The sequence below is a fragment of the Sinocyclocheilus rhinocerous genome, unplaced genomic scaffold, assembly GCF_001515625.1.
Source record: "Sinocyclocheilus rhinocerous isolate Xijiao unplaced genomic scaffold, SAMN03320098_v1.1 scaffold1858, whole genome shotgun sequence".
In the NCBI taxonomy this organism is placed as follows: Eukaryota; Metazoa; Chordata; class Actinopteri; order Cypriniformes; family Cyprinidae; genus Sinocyclocheilus; species Sinocyclocheilus rhinocerous.
In genome coordinates this window covers 657,135-676,724 of record NW_015647052.1, presented here as the reverse complement: position 1 = coordinate 676,724, position 19,590 = coordinate 657,135, and the positions used below count along the sequence as shown (strand labels likewise).

The 19,590-nt window shown below is 37.6% G+C and overlaps 1 protein-coding gene across 2 annotated transcripts in view; it reads left to right on the top strand.

Moving 5' to 3' along the window:
• Positions 1–738: 738 nt before the first annotated feature.
• The window catches only part of LOC107708637 (atrial natriuretic peptide receptor 3-like), a 22,495-nt gene continuing 3,643 nt past the window's right edge, over positions 739–19,590 (top strand). For both annotated transcript variants that reach the window (XM_016512920.1, XM_016512918.1), the window contains exons 1-5: positions 739–1,742; positions 11,813–11,935; positions 12,389–12,564; positions 17,258–17,393; positions 19,427–19,521. In XM_016512920.1, the coding sequence (XP_016368406.1) occupies positions 1,073–1,742; positions 11,813–11,935; positions 12,389–12,564; positions 17,258–17,393; positions 19,427–19,521 (1,200 nt within the window). In that variant the 5' untranslated portion in view covers positions 739–1,072. The remainder of the gene's footprint in view (positions 1,743–11,812; positions 11,936–12,388; positions 12,565–17,257; positions 17,394–19,426; positions 19,522–19,590) is intronic.

The window sequence follows — 19,590 nt, the reverse complement described above, 5'->3', positions numbered from 1 at the left end:
ACATTTGATGTGCCCATAATCGTTGACTCATTCACTATTCCCTGTATAGTGAATGCCCATAGTCTACAATACAGACAATAGGGATTATTTTGCTAACTTTCATGAGAGGAGTACTATTTTGACAATTACATATACTTGTTTTTGATACTATGAAGTATGATGTTTTTGATTTATGTCACTGTACTGTAAGGCAATGATTACTAGATTACTGTACATCGGTCTAAAATGCTATAGCGGAATGACCAACGTCGGTCCTGGAGAGCCGCAAGTCATGCAGAGTTTTGCTCCAACCTTGATCAAAACTCGCCTGCCTGTAGATTTCTAGCAACTCTTAGACCTTGATTAGCTGGTTTAAGTGTGTTTGATTAGGGTTGGAGCGAAGTTCTGTACGACTGTGGCTCTCCTGGACTGACGTTGGCAACCCCTGAGCTATAGCTAGATTTCTGACTGGGACTAAAAAAAGGGAACATATCACTCCAGTTTTCATTCGTTTTATTGTTGGTTAAGGGCTTGTTACATTTTATGTCTTTTTTTTGTAATTTGTACATACATTTGTATCCACACGTGTCGTCTTTAAATGTGCTTTATAATAAAATATAATTTTTATATTAACGCTACTTTAACCATTAAATCTCGACTGAAATTGTGGACCGTCGTGAATTGCGACACTGTAGCTTTAAGGAGGGGGCGGGCTGAGCAGCGATGACGCAGGAATAATAATGAAAGGATGCTTGAAAATTCCTCCTAGACTGCAGCGTGTGTGGTGACCAGTCGAGCCGCACACTTCACACATCCTAACAAGAGTAATTACACAGGGAAGCGGAGAGTCAGACAGAGACCCAAAGAAGACTCCAAACAGGGGAAGAGAGAGGGGCTCTGGAGAGACTCACAGGACAGACAGACACACATGACACATCTCTCACTTATAAACAGAAAGAGTGGGATTTTGCCATACTAAGTTCAATTAAGGATACGTCTTAATTTATACAACAATCTTCTTGGGGGGGAAAACGTTCAAAAGCTTTGCAAAAAGAAAACAAATCATCAGTTACTTCGTTCATTGGTGTTAAAGATGTCATGTTTCATGTCACTATGTCTGTTCATTTGGGTAGTACTCATGATGCCTGGTAGGACAAGTGCACTGACTGACAACATCGACGTGATGGTCATGCTGCCTCGCAACAACACATACCTGTTCTCTTACCAGAGAGTTTCTCCGGCTATTGAGTACGCGATAAAAACCCTCAGCAGAGCAGAGCCGTTTGCAGGACTGAAATTCAATTTGCAGTATGAGAACTCCGCGTGCGGGATGGACGCTTTGTACGCGCTCGTGGACAAGCAGAGAGACGAGCGTCCCGACCTGGTCCTCGGTCCGGTGTGCGAGTACACGGCCGCGTCGGTGGTCAGAGTGGCATCGCACTGGAACATCCCCGTGATCTCAGCAGGTGCTCTGGCCACCGGCTTCAGCTTGAAAACCACCGAGTACTCGCACCTCACAAGAATCGCTCCAACTTACCTGAAAATGGCTGAGACCTTTCAGGCGATGTTCGGACGTTTCGGCTGGAGGACTGCATCTTTGATTTACGACGATGATAAAGACGAGAGAAACTGTTACTTTACGATAGAGGGGGTTTTTACGGTGCTCTCAGAGTACCACATCGTCACTGACTACGCTTTGTTAAACTCGAACGAGGAAAGAGTTGACGCCGACGGGATCATCACGTCTGTCTATGGGAGCGAAGGTAGCCTACTCGTTTTACTTGTCTGTCATTTACCAAATGCTTTATGGCAAGCCGTTTTAACAGTTACTCCATAAAACGAATCAGTGTCTACTTTGTTTCTAGTACTTTTTAATTAAATAGCCTACTAGTATTAATGAATTTGACGTTCATACTTATAGATAGGCTACTTAATTAGTCTTATAGTAGGTCGCTAGTACGTATTCATTATATGCACTATAACTGTTACCTGTTTTTGCCATTAAATTGCATGGGGATCTGTCGTTCTATTATTTTCAACCATTCATCTCAGATTAGTATGTATTCCAGTTGTTGCTGGTAGGCTACTTGTTTCCGTTTTACTAGTAACTACTCATTAGGTACTAGTCCTGGTTTCTTCTCTCTCACTAGTAAATATTATCTACTCAGGCTTTATTACAGACAATGAGCTTTATGAAATAAAACAGCTTGCCATAGATGCAGAAAGGATTAAGTTTCTTGCCAGAAGGTGATAGTTTGCACAAGTGGAATGGATGGCATCTTGTTGGGTTTGAGGCCATTACCTTTCATTTACCTGCCTAGATCTGTACTATTAGACAACACCACAAGTGGTAGTAATCCACATTGATACTAAATAGATGAGATTACATGTTTCCACATAAAGTCACAGCAACAAGCTAACTCAGGACAACCTTTTTTTCCATTGCAAATGAATGATGTATTAGGGACATGGGAGTGGGCATGGGCCTTGGGATCAGATTTGTTAAAAACACCTATATCATTCTAAGCAGAATTGCCTTCTATTAGGCATCTCAAACAAACAATCGCTGTATGTGACGATTAAGGCCAAAAACACTTCAAATTCAAAATGTGGCTTATTTTTTTCCCTATTGTTGAATTATGTTAACTGATGTAAATTAATAGCACATTGTTTATTTAAATGCTGTTTGCTGCCTTTCATACCTGGTAATATAATTTCTTTAAAGAAATTCATTATAAAATGATTTAAAGGATAGACATTTCTGATTTGGTGTTGATTGGAACTAAAGTGATGGGACTGTAGGGGTACGCAACTGACAAAATGTTTGGAAAACACTGTAGAGAATATTACTTTGAAAAACATACCTAAAAAATCAGTGTAGTCAGATATTTTTCACCAGCAGCTTGTTCTCTGCAGTGAGTTGTGACTCACCTCTGGTATTCACAGGTCAAGAGGGTGGATTTGCAAAGTATTGCCCCTGGTCAACACATTTCTTTATGTTATTAAGTGACTTTTAGTTTAAACTGGAACTGGAACTTAGTTTTTTCTTGAAGTGGTGTTTACACCAAATGATAATGCATTAAAGTGAACAGCAGTCCTAATCCACAGCATGTTAAACGGCTAAGGATGGTGCAACGAACAAGAGCGATATAGAAGATATACAAATGCAGATACTTTTCTAACTAGGGCTGTTTTAAACCTCTCCTGATCTCCTTGGGCTCCCTGTTTGTAAAGATAGACAAGAGGTCAGTTGCACTCCATATGAAAGCTTGTGGAAAAAATGGTCAGAATTTTGACAGGCAGTCAACACTGAGCAAGAGCTGTTGGAATTTTGGGGAACAATTGTAGGCTTTAGCACTCCTCTAGACATCCTCGAGCACTTTTTAACAGCTTTTCTCATGGCGAGTAAAGTCATGTGCTGTCTGCCTGGCTGATTCTTAATAACCAGAGTGGATACACTCTGCCTGGAGCGCACTGCTACTATTGGTGTTGGACACATTGTGGCGCTAAAAGATATTCCTGCTGTCAAAACTATAAACTGTCTGCTGTTTTAGCCTGCTTTCAAACATCATATCCGTCTGCCCCAAATCTGTGCCGTTTCAGAAAGTCTGACTGTGCACCTCCTTACCGATCCTGTTTCATAAACAGTGCATTTCTTACATTCTTAGCAAGAATGTTGTCGATTTTAGAAAATATACAGATATGCCTAAATACAGGGGCCCTGCAGAAGGCGCAGTCCCCTGTATCACTTTCCTAAGACAGTCCTGTGCGTCGAAATGAACATCTTAGGTTTCTCAAGTTAAAGCATATTGCGTGAATGCTGGTCATTAAAGGAATGTTCCACTAATTCTGAAAATGTCAGTATGGAATGACTGAAGCGGGGTAGGAGGTTAATGCTGTCTTGGGGCTGTTTTGACACTAACAATGCCAGGGTTACTCCTCTCGAGGCTTTTTATAGTTCTTTCCCTTTTCTACCAGTTCACAGCAGCTAAAGGTCCTCGACATGTTGCAGTCCCCCACAGCAACTGTAAAGGTACAAGTATGGAATGCTCCTCGTATGATGACATGTATACTTCCTTTGATCTGCCCATCACAGGCCATGCAGATATTTGAATGTGGAATTTTTCAGGTCACCACCCAAACACTCTGGGCAAAATTTGACATCTGTTTCAAGCCTTTTCTGAAGTGTAACATTAAACTGCACATTTATATTCACAGAATCCACCCTAAGGTGTAGTTTCTCTGCAGAAGTAAGAGTATTTTTATTTAATCAGAAATGCCACGATTTTTATATCATTTAAAGTAAAGCATCCTAACTAAAAAAGCAGCATGGCCAAAATTTTATACTGTAGTCTGGCTTATATACTATATATATATATATATATATATATATATATATATATACATACAGTATTGTCTGATTTTTGAGGATGATGGCGTTTCAATCAACCTGTCCACAGGGCCATCACCAAAGTCACAATTCAAAGTTGGCATCCATACATGTCTCTCCCACTCTTTTTTTTTTTACTTGTAACTTTTAACCAAAATGCCATCACTATATCTTCCGGTGAAACGTCAGGCTTCTCTTTAGTGAAGAACAGCCAATGGAAAGTTCCAGTCTTACTTTTTTTTTTCTTTGCGATAATCCATTTCTCTCTGATGTTACAATACTAAAAAAAGATTGTCTCTTCTTTATCTACATTGCGACTTTAAGTGACAACACTGCATGTCCATGTTGGCATCTGCCTTCTAACAACAGACAGTTGAATTAGTGGCCAAATGCTGTACAGTTTGATTTGACATTAACATCAAAAGTTATGGAAAGCTTTTGTCCTCCTTTTTAAAAGCTGATAAGCCTATTATTGTGCTATCCTAATTATGCATGATTATATGGTTGGTCATATCAGCAGTTGAATATTAGTACTAAGGCAGCCATTATTCCAAAATAAAATTTATCCAAATTTATCTGCTTCAAGAAGGAAACATCACATATAAATTAACATATTTTGAAACCTTTAAAGATTGTGACCAGATAGATGGCCGTAGCACTACGGTCATAAAAGTTTGTGTTTACATTACCATAAATTATAGCCATAGACACCGTATAAATTAGCATTTTGAATGCTAAATGATGCAGCCTGCCTGTTCCATGAGGTAGATTGCTGGCATTAGAATTAGTATTCCAGGCATGGTAGACACTTCATTGTTTTGTTTTCAGGGGCTCATAAAAGGCTGCAGTGGTCTACTTACTGTAGTAGTGAGTAGTGATACAGTACAGATGGCAAAGATGGTAATGTATCTGGGTATAAAATTTACTGATCAATTGTCACATTACAAGTTTGTACATATTTCACTACAAATGGCTTACTTATTAAGGTTTATTTATTTTACTTTATTTTAAGTTTCATTTTAACTTGAAAATGCATACTGCAGCAGTGTTCATTGTTGTCCCTGAAGTGGTCAGTGACACAAGCATGTAAGCAAGTTGATTTATGTTGGCTGCTGATAATAACAGCATTCATCATTATCTACTCTCTCACACAGTTTCTCATAATCAGAAGTCAGTGCAGATTGCCAAATAGTTTGTCTTTGCCTGCAGCCTGCATCTTTAGAGGACGTCATTGGGACGTTCTCCAGCACCTGTGATGCCTGATTTGATTCATTTGGCTATTGCGATGCCCTTGTTTTTGTTGTTGTCAGTCTTCGTTAAGCGGTTTTCAACCTGTTGCATGAAGCTGCAGCGTGTCGATTGGCACAGGTGAATGTAATAAAATACAGATAACTTTAATAACATGGCCCAGCCTGCACATGATCGCTGATTTAAAAGTATGTTTTAGTTGCTGTGCCTTGAAAGATTGTGAAAAGCAAAACCTTTGTAAAATTTCAAAATTGCGGCTGAGCCAATCAGAATCAACTTAAGGGCTTCACAATAGATGAATGTCCAAGCCTCTACTCATTTCAACTGAGAATTCTGTCTCGACAGCCGTTTATGAGCACTATTTATTCATATCACACATTTAAGCTTTTAAGCTTATAAAAATGTACAGTGTACACCACAGTCTCTGGACTCATGGCGCCCTGGACACAAGTATTTTATCAATTCATAGAAGATGAATCACTATCTGGCCATCTGAGATTTCAAAGGTTAGGAGGTTAGGATCATGATGTTTGGGTGGTACTACAGCTCACTGTGAGTGAATAATAGCACAGTTTGATGTTTACTTTTGATATCTGATAGAATGTTTGGACCTGGAAACTGTGACGTGTGGCATCAGACTTAATAAGCAGATAAGAATGACAGATCTGGCTGTTGACTGCGTAAATAAATAAAATTCCAAGTAATGATCCACACTGAGGCTAAATGTCAGAAGATAGGGCACTTTAATGAGGATGGCATATGGTGTTGCAGTGTTTTGACAGTGAATGACGTGAGCACAGAAGCCCAAACTGGCTTGTTGGAAACCTACAGAGTGGTCCTCAGGGAGTGAATTTACTAAGCCAGAGATATGTCATTATAGCCCTGCTTATTTTGTATTCTCTGCCATGCTGCCAAAGTCGGACAGAGGGGCAAGACAGTAAACCCTTATACTCAGTAGCGATATAGCACAAGTTTGCACAACAATATTATTTCCATGTGCACTTTCACACTATGCCTCTATACTGAAAAAAACAAAAGGTAAAATTTACTTAAATTTTTTTTTGAATGTTTTTGCACACATATTTTTTTTAAAGGGGTGGTTGATTGCTATTTCACTTTTTTAACGTTAGTTAGTGTGTAATGTTGCTGTTTGAACAATATCTGCAAAGTTGCAGCGCTGAAAGTTCAATGCAAACGGAGATATCTTTTAAAATTCTGTCAGTTTAATGCCTACAAAAACGGCTGGTAAGGGACTACAACGAGCTTCTTCCCAGGTCCGTTACGTCACGAACCCAGATAAACCCCGCCCCGGGAACATGCAACAAAGGGGGCGAGGCCATGTTGTGCTGCTTTACAGAAGAGGAAGAGAAAACTAGGGGTGCACGTAAAAATCTGTTCATATATGAATCGCGATTCTGTCTTCTAACGATTCTAATGGATTCACAAGCTTCAAAACCAATGTTCTAAAGCAGCAGTTCTCAATCCTGTTCCTCGCGTCACCCTGCTCTGCATCTCTCTCTCTCTCTCTCACTCTCTCATTCAGATCGTCAGATCAGCTCCAACAAAATGTTCCATTTATACACTTATTTTCACTAATCGAGGCGTTTGTTAGAGAAGGGACAGATCGGTGTGGAATAAAGGTAAATTATGTGAAAAATAATGTGTTTTTTAAAAAACGAAGCATGAACACATGTGAGACTGCACCCCATAAACACAATCAAGCCTAGAAAAACCCAGTCAACCACCCCTTTAAAGTAAATTTAAGTATAGAATTGTCAAATCTACTTAGATTGTCAAATTAAAGGGTTATGTAAAATTAAAGAGAATAAGTATATTTAACTTTGCAAGTTAGTTTGTTGAGTAATTTCTACTTAAAGGGGTCATATGATGCGATTTCAAGTTTTCCTCTCTCTTTGGAGTGTTACAAGCTGCTCGTGAATAGATAAGATCCCTAAAGTTGCAAAGACTAAAGTCTCAAACTCAGAGATATTCTTTATAAAAGTTTAGACTGGTCCACGCCTTTCTAAAACGGCTCAATCCGTATTTATGTCCCCACTGGATGCAACAAATGCCTCATTTATAATGGGTTTTATTAGTTTTGTCTCATCGTGCCGGGACAGGGCATCACAGTATGGTAAGTGGCGTAACATTTCCGTCTCACGCTTGAGGTATTCGGCCAATCATAACACACTGGATAGCTGGCCAATCAGAGCACACCTCGCTTTTCAGACCGATGAGCTTTGTAAAAATCGATGCGTTTCAGAAAGGCGGGGCATAGAGCAGAAACAATAATGTACAGTATGTGGAAAATAATGTGTTTTTTGAACCTTAAACCGCATAAACACATTTCATTACACCAAATACATAAAATAATGTTCTTGTTAGCAACATCATATGACCCCTTTAATCATTTGACGTTTACTCTGCAATACTTAAGTACATTTTACTCAATCATTGTTTGTAAACTTTACTTTAACAACATAGCACTGAAAAAAAGCAATGCTATTAAAGCACATGGTTCACTTAGAACAGGAGTGTCCAAACTCTGTTCTGGGCTGCGTTCCAGTCCGTTTTTTTATGCCCTTCAATCGCAAACTTCCCTCCGTCTCGTTTACTCGGATGTACGTCATTGATTACGTTGCATAAGTGTCCACTTCTGGCGGAACCCTTGGAATGTGCTGAACTGGAACGTCCTAAGCCCTTGATCACTTAGAATCAGCTATGGGGTTGGTTTATTGTTTACATTTTTTTCCTTATGAATTTGTTTGGTGCAGCATTCTATATGTATATAGGTATGTTTGGGCTGTTATAAATGTTTTAAAAAATCATTGATATATTATAGAGGTGTTTGGGGTGGGGATAAATTAAACGCGATCTGCGATGACATCACAATCGTGTTGCATTGTGGTCTATGGAGCGGCCTGAAGTGTGCATATGAAGCAGACTCGCTCCCTCGGTCAAAATCGAGGGGTCGTGGGTCTGTCCATATAAACTTCCCTCATCCACTTCACGAACTGGAATGTACTTCAAAATGGCAGTGGGGATTCCCCCGAGGGGAAGTGCTTAGGGAAGTTCGCAAGTGCGTGTCTAAAAGTGGAGTGGAATGCAGCCCTGGAGGGCCGGTGTCCTGCAGAGTTTTGCTCCAAACCTAATAAAGCACACCTGAACCAGCTAATCAAGGTCTTACTAGGCATACTAGAAACTTCCAGGCAGGTGTGTTGAGGCAAGTTGGAGATAAAGGACCTCTAGGACCGAGTTTGGACACCCCTGACTTTGAAACATCCAAGTAAACAAGGCAGTGAACAGCTTTACACTTTCTAAGATCATATGTCTACACAATATAGTTAATACCCAAATAAACACAGAGACCTCAATACTTGGTACACAATGACGGTAACAATCAGTGGCTAGAGTATGAATGGCTCATTCTGAGTAGAAAATGAACCCCAGATGTCACAAAACAGCAAGTTACTAAACTTAACAACAAAAAGCAACCATAAAACAGTGTAAATACAACTCAAAAACAGTAAAAAATAAAAATAAAAATCAACCTTATTAATTATTCATGCCCCAGTGCATGATGGGAACACCTGTATCATAACTTTGATATTTACTCAAGAAATCCTTGTAAACATCACAAAAAATTAATATATACTTAAAAATATAAATATATATTAAGTAAAATATACTTATAAGTTCAATTTATACAAGCTTGAATTGAGTATTGATATAGAATTTACTCTCTTTTTTCAATTCTTGCCTGAACTAAATTATTTAATGTAGAATTTACATTTGTTTTTCCGTACTTCACCACAGAATCATTTTTATCAGTGTATATAGACCCCAAGGTGCATTAAATGCGGCACAACCAACAGTAAGTGTGCCATGTGTTGCCTCTTTGCATTCCTCAGCTCATTTGTAACTAGTGTCAGTGGGAAAATCCAGATTTTTGAAATATTGCTGGCTGGAGCTGTACCCCATGGAATCACTGGAGAGCGAACACAGGGCCTGTAGTGTGCTGTGCGCTCTCTAATTAAAGGGTGCTATAGTGCAGGAATACTGAGGTGAAGTTTGTCCCACTCAGCTGAGGATATTTCAAGCAGCGCATTACACTGACTGAGCTGTGGGGAAAGTTCCAATCCTCTGAATCTTCCTATTTATGGGTCGCTTTGCAACTTAAAAAAAAAAAAACCCTCTGTTTGCTTGTTTGTTTATTTATTTTTGACCTCCTTGCTCCATGGGAAAATATTTTGTACCTCAGACTGTGTTTCTGTTAGGCCAGGTCAAAAAGAAGTTATTCTATGGTACTTATGAGCCTGTGCTTACATAACTGAATCAATGCCACATGCTCTTGTAAAGCTGGCCAGTAGCATAAAGGTCATAATTGATCTTAAATTAACAGCACTGTGCACATTCTCTGGATCGAGACTATAATAACTTAATGTACATGTTGAATTTGTGGTCTGTGAAACTCTTACGAGAACACAGTGCTTTGTTTTGTCTGCCATAAATAGAAATGGGAATCGTAAGGAAATGAACGATTATCAGTACAGTATTATCATACGAACAACCAGTCGGTAACTGATTTAGGTGCTGATTTAGCTGATTTAGGTCTCACAAGTCCCACTTAAGTTTTTCAATGTGTTGACGTAATTTCCACTGAAACAGGAAGTTTATGATGTTTGACTTCCTCCAGTGTGCTTTAAAATACAGGATTCTGTGTAGAATTCAAATGTGTATGGAGGTTCGCATGACACTGACACGAAAACCAGACTTCATTCTCCCCAGTGGAAAGCATGTTTAAAGTGTCTGAATTGCTCCCTAACCCCTATATAATGGAATAGATGCCGTTTGCCATATATATCATAATAATCTTTTACAGTGTAAGGCCAGAATGCTTCAGATTGTAGAGAGCATACTAATGAGGAGCTGAAGTGTAGAAAGATTTAATCAAAATCATTGATCCGTTGAAGTGAGAGACCGTAAGTTTTGAATGCTTTGAAGTCTTTTAAACGCAAATTTTGTCAATGTTTTAGAGAACACTAGCTTATAGATATCCTTAAGGCCGACATATTCATACTAAAAGCAAAAAACTTTAGTTTCATCTAATGTAAATACACCATGACATTGTATTCGTTTTTGGTTCATGGAGTTGTAAATGGCGAAATTAATTTCAGTAAGTGAGTCAGATTGAGAAAGTACACCAACTGATTGAATAGTTGTAATTTATGATTCATTAAAAGTAACTGGCTTAAGAGTCTTTCACTTAGGAATCACACATCACTGGTCGCACTGTACAGGTATGTTTGTGAAAAGAACAAAAATGTAAAAAAAAAAAAGATTAAAAAAAAGTAATTTGCTCGAGAATCTGACTGTACTGTGTGTGCTTTATGTTTGTGCTAAATAGTAACACAGGTAACAATTTCAGAGTATTTTAGTATAGTTTTCCTTCCTCATCGGTGGAAAGCACATGTGAGAACTGTTAACAGAACCAAAAAATTATGAAAATCATGTGGTTACTGTATTATTTTTTATAATTATCTTGGTTATCAACCCTAGTAAAAAAAAAAAACCTATGCCATAATTTATTTAAAATACATTTATTTCATACCACGTATACTTCAAATCCATTAACATATTTATTGACACATCACTTAAGACGTACTGATATAAAATTATAATTAAACTTTATTTGGAGTATTTCTCTATTGCACAATGCACATTTCTTAATATTATGACTAAAATGTGTTTTAATATCACTATTAATAAGGATTGTATGATCGCTGTAAAATATCAGTCTTTAAATGCAAGATATTTAAAAAAAAAAGTGTACCTGAAGTATACTTGCAATAGTTCCACTTTATCACATTCAGATATACTTAATGTTGGACCTCAGCACTACTTCCGCACAATTAAAGTGCATTAAGCACAAAGTTAGTTGTTCCAATTTAGCAGACTTTAAGTATACCAGTTTAGTATACCAAAAGTACAATTGCAGGGTATTTTAATAAGCACATATATGTAAATGTATTTGTAGTATACGTAGCACAAAATAAATGCATTTTTACTAGGGAACCCTAGTCATTAATGCCGTTTAAACATTATAAACGTGAATCAGGCGGCATTGGTGGGGGTGGTACCCTAATTTAGTCGTTTTGAATGACAAATAACATTCTGTTCTTGCTCGTTTTGCAGTGGTGATCATGTGTGCCAAGGCGGACACGGTACGAGACCTCATGCTGGCAGCCCATCGACGAAAATTAACCAGCGACAGCCACATTTTCTTCAACATTGAGCTTTTCAACTCCTCTTCCTATGGTAAAGCTCCACTACTGTACTTATGGTTGTTGCACACTGATTACAGAGCTTATCTTAGTTCTCAGGATGAGCCATAGTCATACGAGATTGTCCTATGACCCTCTAGCACAATGAAGCTATCTACACTGAACTGCAAAAGAGGCCCAGCTCTTCTGCTTGATAGAGATTACATTCAGGAGACATTTGGCTCAACACAATTGTGCCTGGATATTGTCTGGTGTGCAGGTCCAGGATGTTCCACTGATGTTCTTGTGTATATCTAAAAGCGCCATTGTTGCAGCAAACATAACAGAGTAGATATTTCAGCCATTGTCATTGAGGTTTTATCAGCAGAAACAGGCAAAACATGCTCGTATAATGTCCTTATTTTAAGAGATGTACTTTTCTATGGCAAATCTTGCGATATGCTCATGTGAACATGACATACAATGAAAATACAACATTATTTTACAGGGGATGGATCCTGGAGGAGAGGAGACAAATATGACAATGAGGCCAAGGCTGCCTACAGCTTTCTCAACACTGTAACATTGCTTGGGTCCACAAAGGCAGAGTTTGAAGATTTCTCCATGGAAATGAAAAAGTCACTACAGCAGTCAGACATCCCTGTCTGCGAAGGCTGCAGTGCTGTACGTGAGTCTTTGAAACAAAATTACTGAATATAATGTTAAAAATATACAATAGTGAATACTGTCATGTTCAAAAGCCCAAATGCATTTCAGAATTTTATTGTATTTCAGATACATTTGGTCAGGTCTTTGCAGATCTAAATTCCTACAAACATTTTCTTCATCCTTTTAATAAATGAAAATTTAGGGATGCACGATATATTGGTACTAAATTGGTTATCAGCTGATATTAGAGTTTTTTTACATGTATATCTGTTGATATTGGACTGTACGTTCAATAAAATAAATAATTTTACTTGTAGTGTATACATTAGAAATGCAAAAGAGATTAATCGAAAAACATCCAACCATGAAAATGTCGCAGAACCTTCTTGACTATTTTCCAATACACCATCCTCATTATCCCCTGTGAACAGTATTCAGGCAAATCAGTCACTCAATCAATCAATCAATCAATCATAAGCCCCTTCCTGCAATTCCATCTATTTTGTGGCCTGCACGGTTCAGAGAGCAGCTGATTCATTTATTCACCCAGTTTAAAGTCAAAATACGGTGCATTCACACTTTAAGTGCCTTTGAATGGGGTGACTTGGCGTTTCACACAGGCCCCATATTTTGGTCTGGCTCTTTCCCGTCATGTCAGCTTCCTTTGAAAAGCCGTCAAAGCTTTTATAAGGAAGACAGCGGGAACTGTCTTTCTGAAACAAAGAGCTGTGGACGAATCGAAGTACCAAGGTTAATAACCTCAGTGGGGGCCCTGCCACTTTTGACTGACTCAATTGCTGTATCAGCAGGAGCCTCAAAAGTCTTGAGCTGGACCCTTGCAGGGGACCACCATTATATAGAAAGAAAAGTATTCAGACAAAGACCGTTCTCATTGCAAATATGAATGTCAGGACTTCATTGTCCCGAATACAACTATTTCATTGTATGAGTACACTTCCCAGAGAAGCAGAAGCCTTACCTGACAGAAGCACAGGCTAATGTGATGTTTCACAAACTTGGCCTTCTCCTTGTAGCTGCCGCTTGTACCTGCTCCGTTTTTTTTCTGACAGCGGTGTTCATGCTGAATTAATGAGCTGAATGAAGAATGCTCACTTTATTTATTAAGGAAGGTGATACATTTTTTGGAATTGGCTTCCAGTGAGTGGTGTTCTTATGAGCATCCACACAGATTTTAGCAATTCATACTAGCTGCCAGGAAATGCAGCCATACTCATTTGCAAAGAGCCCCCCATATGCAGAACATAAATCTGCTGGATAAATGACAGCTTCCACTGTTAACATTCTAGAAGGTCGACTCTACAGGATAATCCAGCTACAAAGTAAGACCTTTAAAAGATTCGTAAAATATGGGTATTAAAAAAGTGCAGTTTTAGATCCAAAGGCGCTGTCAATCGTCCTTAGCGACTCTAAAATGACTGAGCCTGTGAAAAATGCTAAGCATTTTTATGCACTGATAACCAGTAGGTGGGTGTGTTGGATTACCACAGTTATTAGGAACATGTTTTATGTTAATAATGTATTTCATGTTTTATGTGATTGATTGGATTTCTCCAAAGTTTATTCTACATTTTCCATTTGCAAAATACTCTTGGAAGAAAAGGTTTTGAAATGATCCTAAAAACAGAACACAAACTATTTTTCATATTTTCTCTTCAAAAGAACCAAAGTATGAATTGAGTCAGATTGACATGTATTTCATCTTACTTAGTAATAGTTGTCATCTGTTGGCCCTCGGGTTTATCTGTTACTTATTTTCCTCTTACTTCGGCTCGCCCTTCGGTGTGCGTCACTGCAGGTTATCAAGTTCCAGCATGACAAAACCACTAAGGCTCAATTAATCCCCAGAAACTCTATTCACACAGATTTAGCATTTCCAAAATACCGATCTCCTCAGGTGTGTATTATCTAATCACAGCTAAAGTCGAGTCAATTCAGGGTCAGGTTTCAACTAATGAGGTTTTAATGCTTGGCAACTGGCTCTAAGATATATCTGCCTGTACTTGAGCAGAACTGCTTCAAAGTTATTAAAAACCAATTCAGCCTGAGAAGGAGGATCAGTGAAGCGACTAGGAACATTCATTAGAGATGATCAAACTCAATGCACTAGACTGCATATGAATTTAAGGCCACCCATGGTTGCTTATTTCCTTTTCTTCTCAACAACCCTTATCTAGAACAAGATATGCAGTCAACCGCTTTGCTGACCATTAAGGGCCCCTAAAACCATCTCACAGGATCTAAACTCACTGTGGCCGAATGGCTAAACTGAGACAAACAAAGGAAGTCACAGACTTATTACAGACAGTTCGTTCTGCTTCAATCATCTCCATTTGATCAACAATGAAGGGTGTCGCTGTTTTCAGAATAGACACTGTCGCACACAAGTTGGACTGAATCTGCGAAATTCTCTCATGTAAACCTTTATCACATTTCTCTATCTAATCTTATAATTCATTGTAAATAATGCTCAGAGAAAGTTTGGTCAGAAAGAAAAGGGAGCTATGGAGGACTTAAACATGAATCAAATATATAAATGAGGAAATGGGATTATAAAATGACATAAAATGAAAAAAAAGAAAAGAAAAAAAAACATAAATGACCCAATGGCACAAAATGAATTGTATTTAATTTCATCATGTTATTTTTTTTATTAATCATAAATTAATTTCAGCAGAAATATATTTATTTATTTATATATATATAAGCAGTGCAGTATAGTTTAATTGTGGTACAAGAATAAAGAAGATCTTTGTATTTCTTAATTTTCTTACCTGGTCATTACAGAATATATGACTCAGCCATTGCAATTGGACTTTGATTCTCATTGTTTGAAGAGGTTTTACCACTCATCTGAAAGGCTTCATCATGTAAGGTTTTGAGTCATCTTCAATCAATGAGAAAAAGTCCTAATGCAGTGATTGAGCTCTTCACATACAAAATGGAAGATGTCTGAACATTTGGTTGGCGTTCATGTTTTTGTTTTGTTTTGTTTTTTTGGTGCATTTCATTATGAGGAAATAGGCGAAGAGATAAAAATAAATAAATAAATAAAATAAAAATGGAAATAAATATAAAAAAGTGTGAAATAAACATTATGCCCCAGTAGGTCATTTATTAATTTATTTTTCATATTTCATATTTGTTTCTCCATAGATGGCATCTTAAAATTCTGTTCTTGCCTTTCTGTCATTGCAGTATAGCTGATAGTAACAGTAAGACTGCACTGGGTAATTTTTCACCGGGGTGAGGAAACTGACATGTGGTTACACCTTTTCATGCCAGAGCCTGAAGTTAATCCGCCCAAATAAACAGAAACAGACTTATTGGTAAAAACAGTGAGTCCAGTGAGCCCTGAGGATGAGTTACATTCACTCTAATGATGCAGGGCTTGTTTTGATTTAATCACTGCAGTTGGGCCAACTCTGAATTAATGTCGTTATGCAGTTTTCTCTCCCCTCCCAAATTCTATGGAGGAATTAAAAACTAAAAACATTATTTCTTAAACTTTGAGATATATATATATATATATGAAAAGTAATATGAATTATAGCCTACTAAATGGACATGGAATAAACTTCATAAATAAGACTCTGATTTTAGTCAAAGTATAGGTTATATTTTAATTAACAAAAACTGAAATGGGCAGGCTAAACAGGCACTAAAAAGAAGTGAAGAAAACCTTACAGTGGATTTATTTATTTTTGTTTCATAAGAAATCACGTTTTCATTTAAAGGTGCTGCAAACTGTGATGGAAAACCACAAATCTCAACGTGGGTGACAGTCCTTGAGACCTCTCCTTTAACTTCCGAGTTAAAATAATAGAAATGTAATCAAAATCCCCTCGAAATCCCTTTCATATCACATTCTTGAACTGAGATGCCATCAGTTTTACACAAACTGTTGCCAATAGTGACTGATCTTAAATATCAGCAGGATTTGTTTCGCAATGAGAAAGCATGACATTTTTTTGCATGAGGAATGTTCAGTCCGATACATCGTGTTGCTGAATCGCAAGCTGTGCTCTGTAGGAAAACACGGCAGGGTTTGTTATGCTCTGAATGCTTGGAGATTTCACCTCTGTTCACGCTTCCAAAAATGAATATGTATATAAACAGTCATATGACTATATCAGCTTTTCCTGCTGTTTTACTCTTATTAGACAGTTGAGGGTGAATGTAAATATACAGTAATCTTGGCAGCGGTTATCGAATCTCCCCTGGACCGCAGACTGACTAAGCACCAGGTTTTACTATTGTTTGCCTTGGGCTGCGCACATGCAGCATACAGCTCTGCGGCAGTAACGGACCATTAATCCGTAGCATAACATGAGCATCTATTAGTACGTGCTTTTCAGTATTCATGGAAGCTGGGTAGCCCGCATTATTCTTTAATTGCTTAACATTTCATTGAACAATGTAGTGCTGTTTATGGATCCTCTCCATCTTATTCACTCTTGAACCTTTACTTACAGTTTTCTAATAATATCTTGTGATTCTATGTAAATGAAAGAAAAGCTATGGAGGTCCAAATAGGGAAAATAATAATTGTATATATATATATAAATATAAATTAAGAAATGTTAAAAATAAATGCATGTATACTGTAAATAATAAATGCATAAATGCATAAATAAATAAATAAAGCAAATGTATTCCATTTCCCCCTTTCTTTTTTTTTACATTGCAGGTCAATATGTTTATGGAGGGGTTCCATGATGCTTTGATTCTATATGCATTTGCCTTGCATGAGGTGAAGAGCAACGGTCTGACGAAAAACGATGGACTGGAAATCACGCACAGCATGTGGAACAGAACATTTGAAGGTAATTCACAAATAAATGCTGTTTTTCCCTCTACTTAATGTTTTTGAAATCAGGCCGCTCAAGTGCTATTGACACTGGCCTATGCTGGACGTCACTTGCATTTTATAGCAAAAATGAATCCGCAGCTTTAATTCTGAAATGCAAATATATACTCAGAGAAATGTGAGGGTTGACTGGTTCAATTTTGTGTTAAAGTTCAGCGACTGAGAAAGTAAATAGTGGCAGCAATCTCGTCAGTAATCAAGTGAAACCTCCTAATTAGCATGTCTGGATGAAGCACCAGCCAAACGGTGTCAGAATAGGATGATTGCATGAGAAAATAAACATTACACTTGTGTTAATCATGCTGATTTTGCATGTGTGCATCTTGGGTAGGGGTATAGCATTAAATTAATGCAAGGCCCTGAATGTGTTCACTGTGTAAAAGAGAGAAATCTATGCATGAAATATGCACACTCAGTTTGTAGTATGATTCAAGACCTGTCTAAAATACTCTTACACAGTAATTGATCAAAAGTGACAGTAAAGACATTTATCATATAAAATGTGTATTTTTATAACGTTCTATTCATCAACGAATCCTGAAAAGATTTTATTGCGCTTACCACAAAAAAAGAAAAAAAATGAAGTAGCTCAAAACTGAAAACTAATTTCCCAGTTTAAAAATGAATTATTCTTTTCTACCCTTCTGAAATGCCAGGATTTGAAATCAGGAGAATCATGACGTCATGATTTCTCCTCGACATGCCCCTTAACATTGTCGTTTGTAATCAAGGAGGTTTATTCTAAACAACTCACGCCTGTTAATCAGTCACAAGAGCGTTACTACTGTTAGGAAAAGAAAGTAGTGTGCATGTGAAATGCTAATTTTATCAATTTACCTTACTGCTGTTTATGCGTAAGTGAATCAAGCCAGTGACTAAACTATCAACTTCACACTGTTCCTGTTAGTAGCGTGTAAACCAATCCTGATATAATCAAAGACACAGTTTATACTGCTTAACGAGTCTCAACGAGCATTGTGTTTTCACTGTGTTAATTATAATAAAAGTGTTAGATTGCAAAAATTGTGTTGCAATAAGGAGATCATGTACAGCACTGCGACCTTTGATGCTTCTGAATATAATGCTATTATAATGCTATAATCAACCCTTTTCACAACTAGTGGCAGCTGTTGTAGTACAAACGCAGTAAAAGCTTTTAAGAGCGATCCACATGTAATGCTCATTATATATGCAAAGATGTTAACCAATCATAGCAGTGGGCATTTACATTGAAATCTCACATCAGACACGCACGCCCATTTCAACTGAGCGTTTAAATCAGATGACTAAATCAGGGTAGAAAATGACCATTTATATCTAAATTATGACCATTTTTGGTGCAAAAAACATACTAAGATTATAAGTGAACCTCAGGAAACATTATAAAATAATAATAATTGAAAAAAAATGCATTTCATGGGCCCTTTAAAGGGTACGTTACACTCAAAGCTTATTATTAGGAAAAAAAAATAATAATAATTGTTTTGCAAAGAGAATACTGGAATCCTAACACTGACCAAGTCCCATTTTATTCCCATTATTATTCACCACATTTGATTCCCATTATTGTAGTGATTATTATTATTATTGTAAAAGAGGGCTCACCAGTATTCTTGCCACTGTAATTCATTAAACTTCCCTTCCAAAATAAGTGCTCAGACAAGTCTGCAGTCCAGACCCGTCTCAATGACCACAGCAAGACAACTAAACGTGAAATAACAATGTTTTGCCCGGCCAGAATAATCAGGAACAGGGTCATGTTTTCCTGTTAATTAAATAATATTTAAAAAATCTCAAGAATTCAGGAACACAGATGTACAGATGAAATTACCATTTTTGCAGTCAAAGCCAACAAAAACGGCAGGAGGCGGATGAGATTTCCTGTTGTATTGCCCACCCGGAATTTGTCGACTCTTGCTGGTGTTTTCCTTGGAATGTTTGACTCTTCAAACTAATTAATTTGATCATTCCTCACATTCCATTATACAGGCATTGCTGGCCAGGTGTCTCTAGATGCCAATGGTGACCGAAATGGGGATTTCTCTGTCGTTAGGATGACAGACCCAGAGGCAGGAACGCACGAGGTGTGTGCACATAATCATCTCTGCTTTATTTCACACACACACACACACACACACACACACACACACACA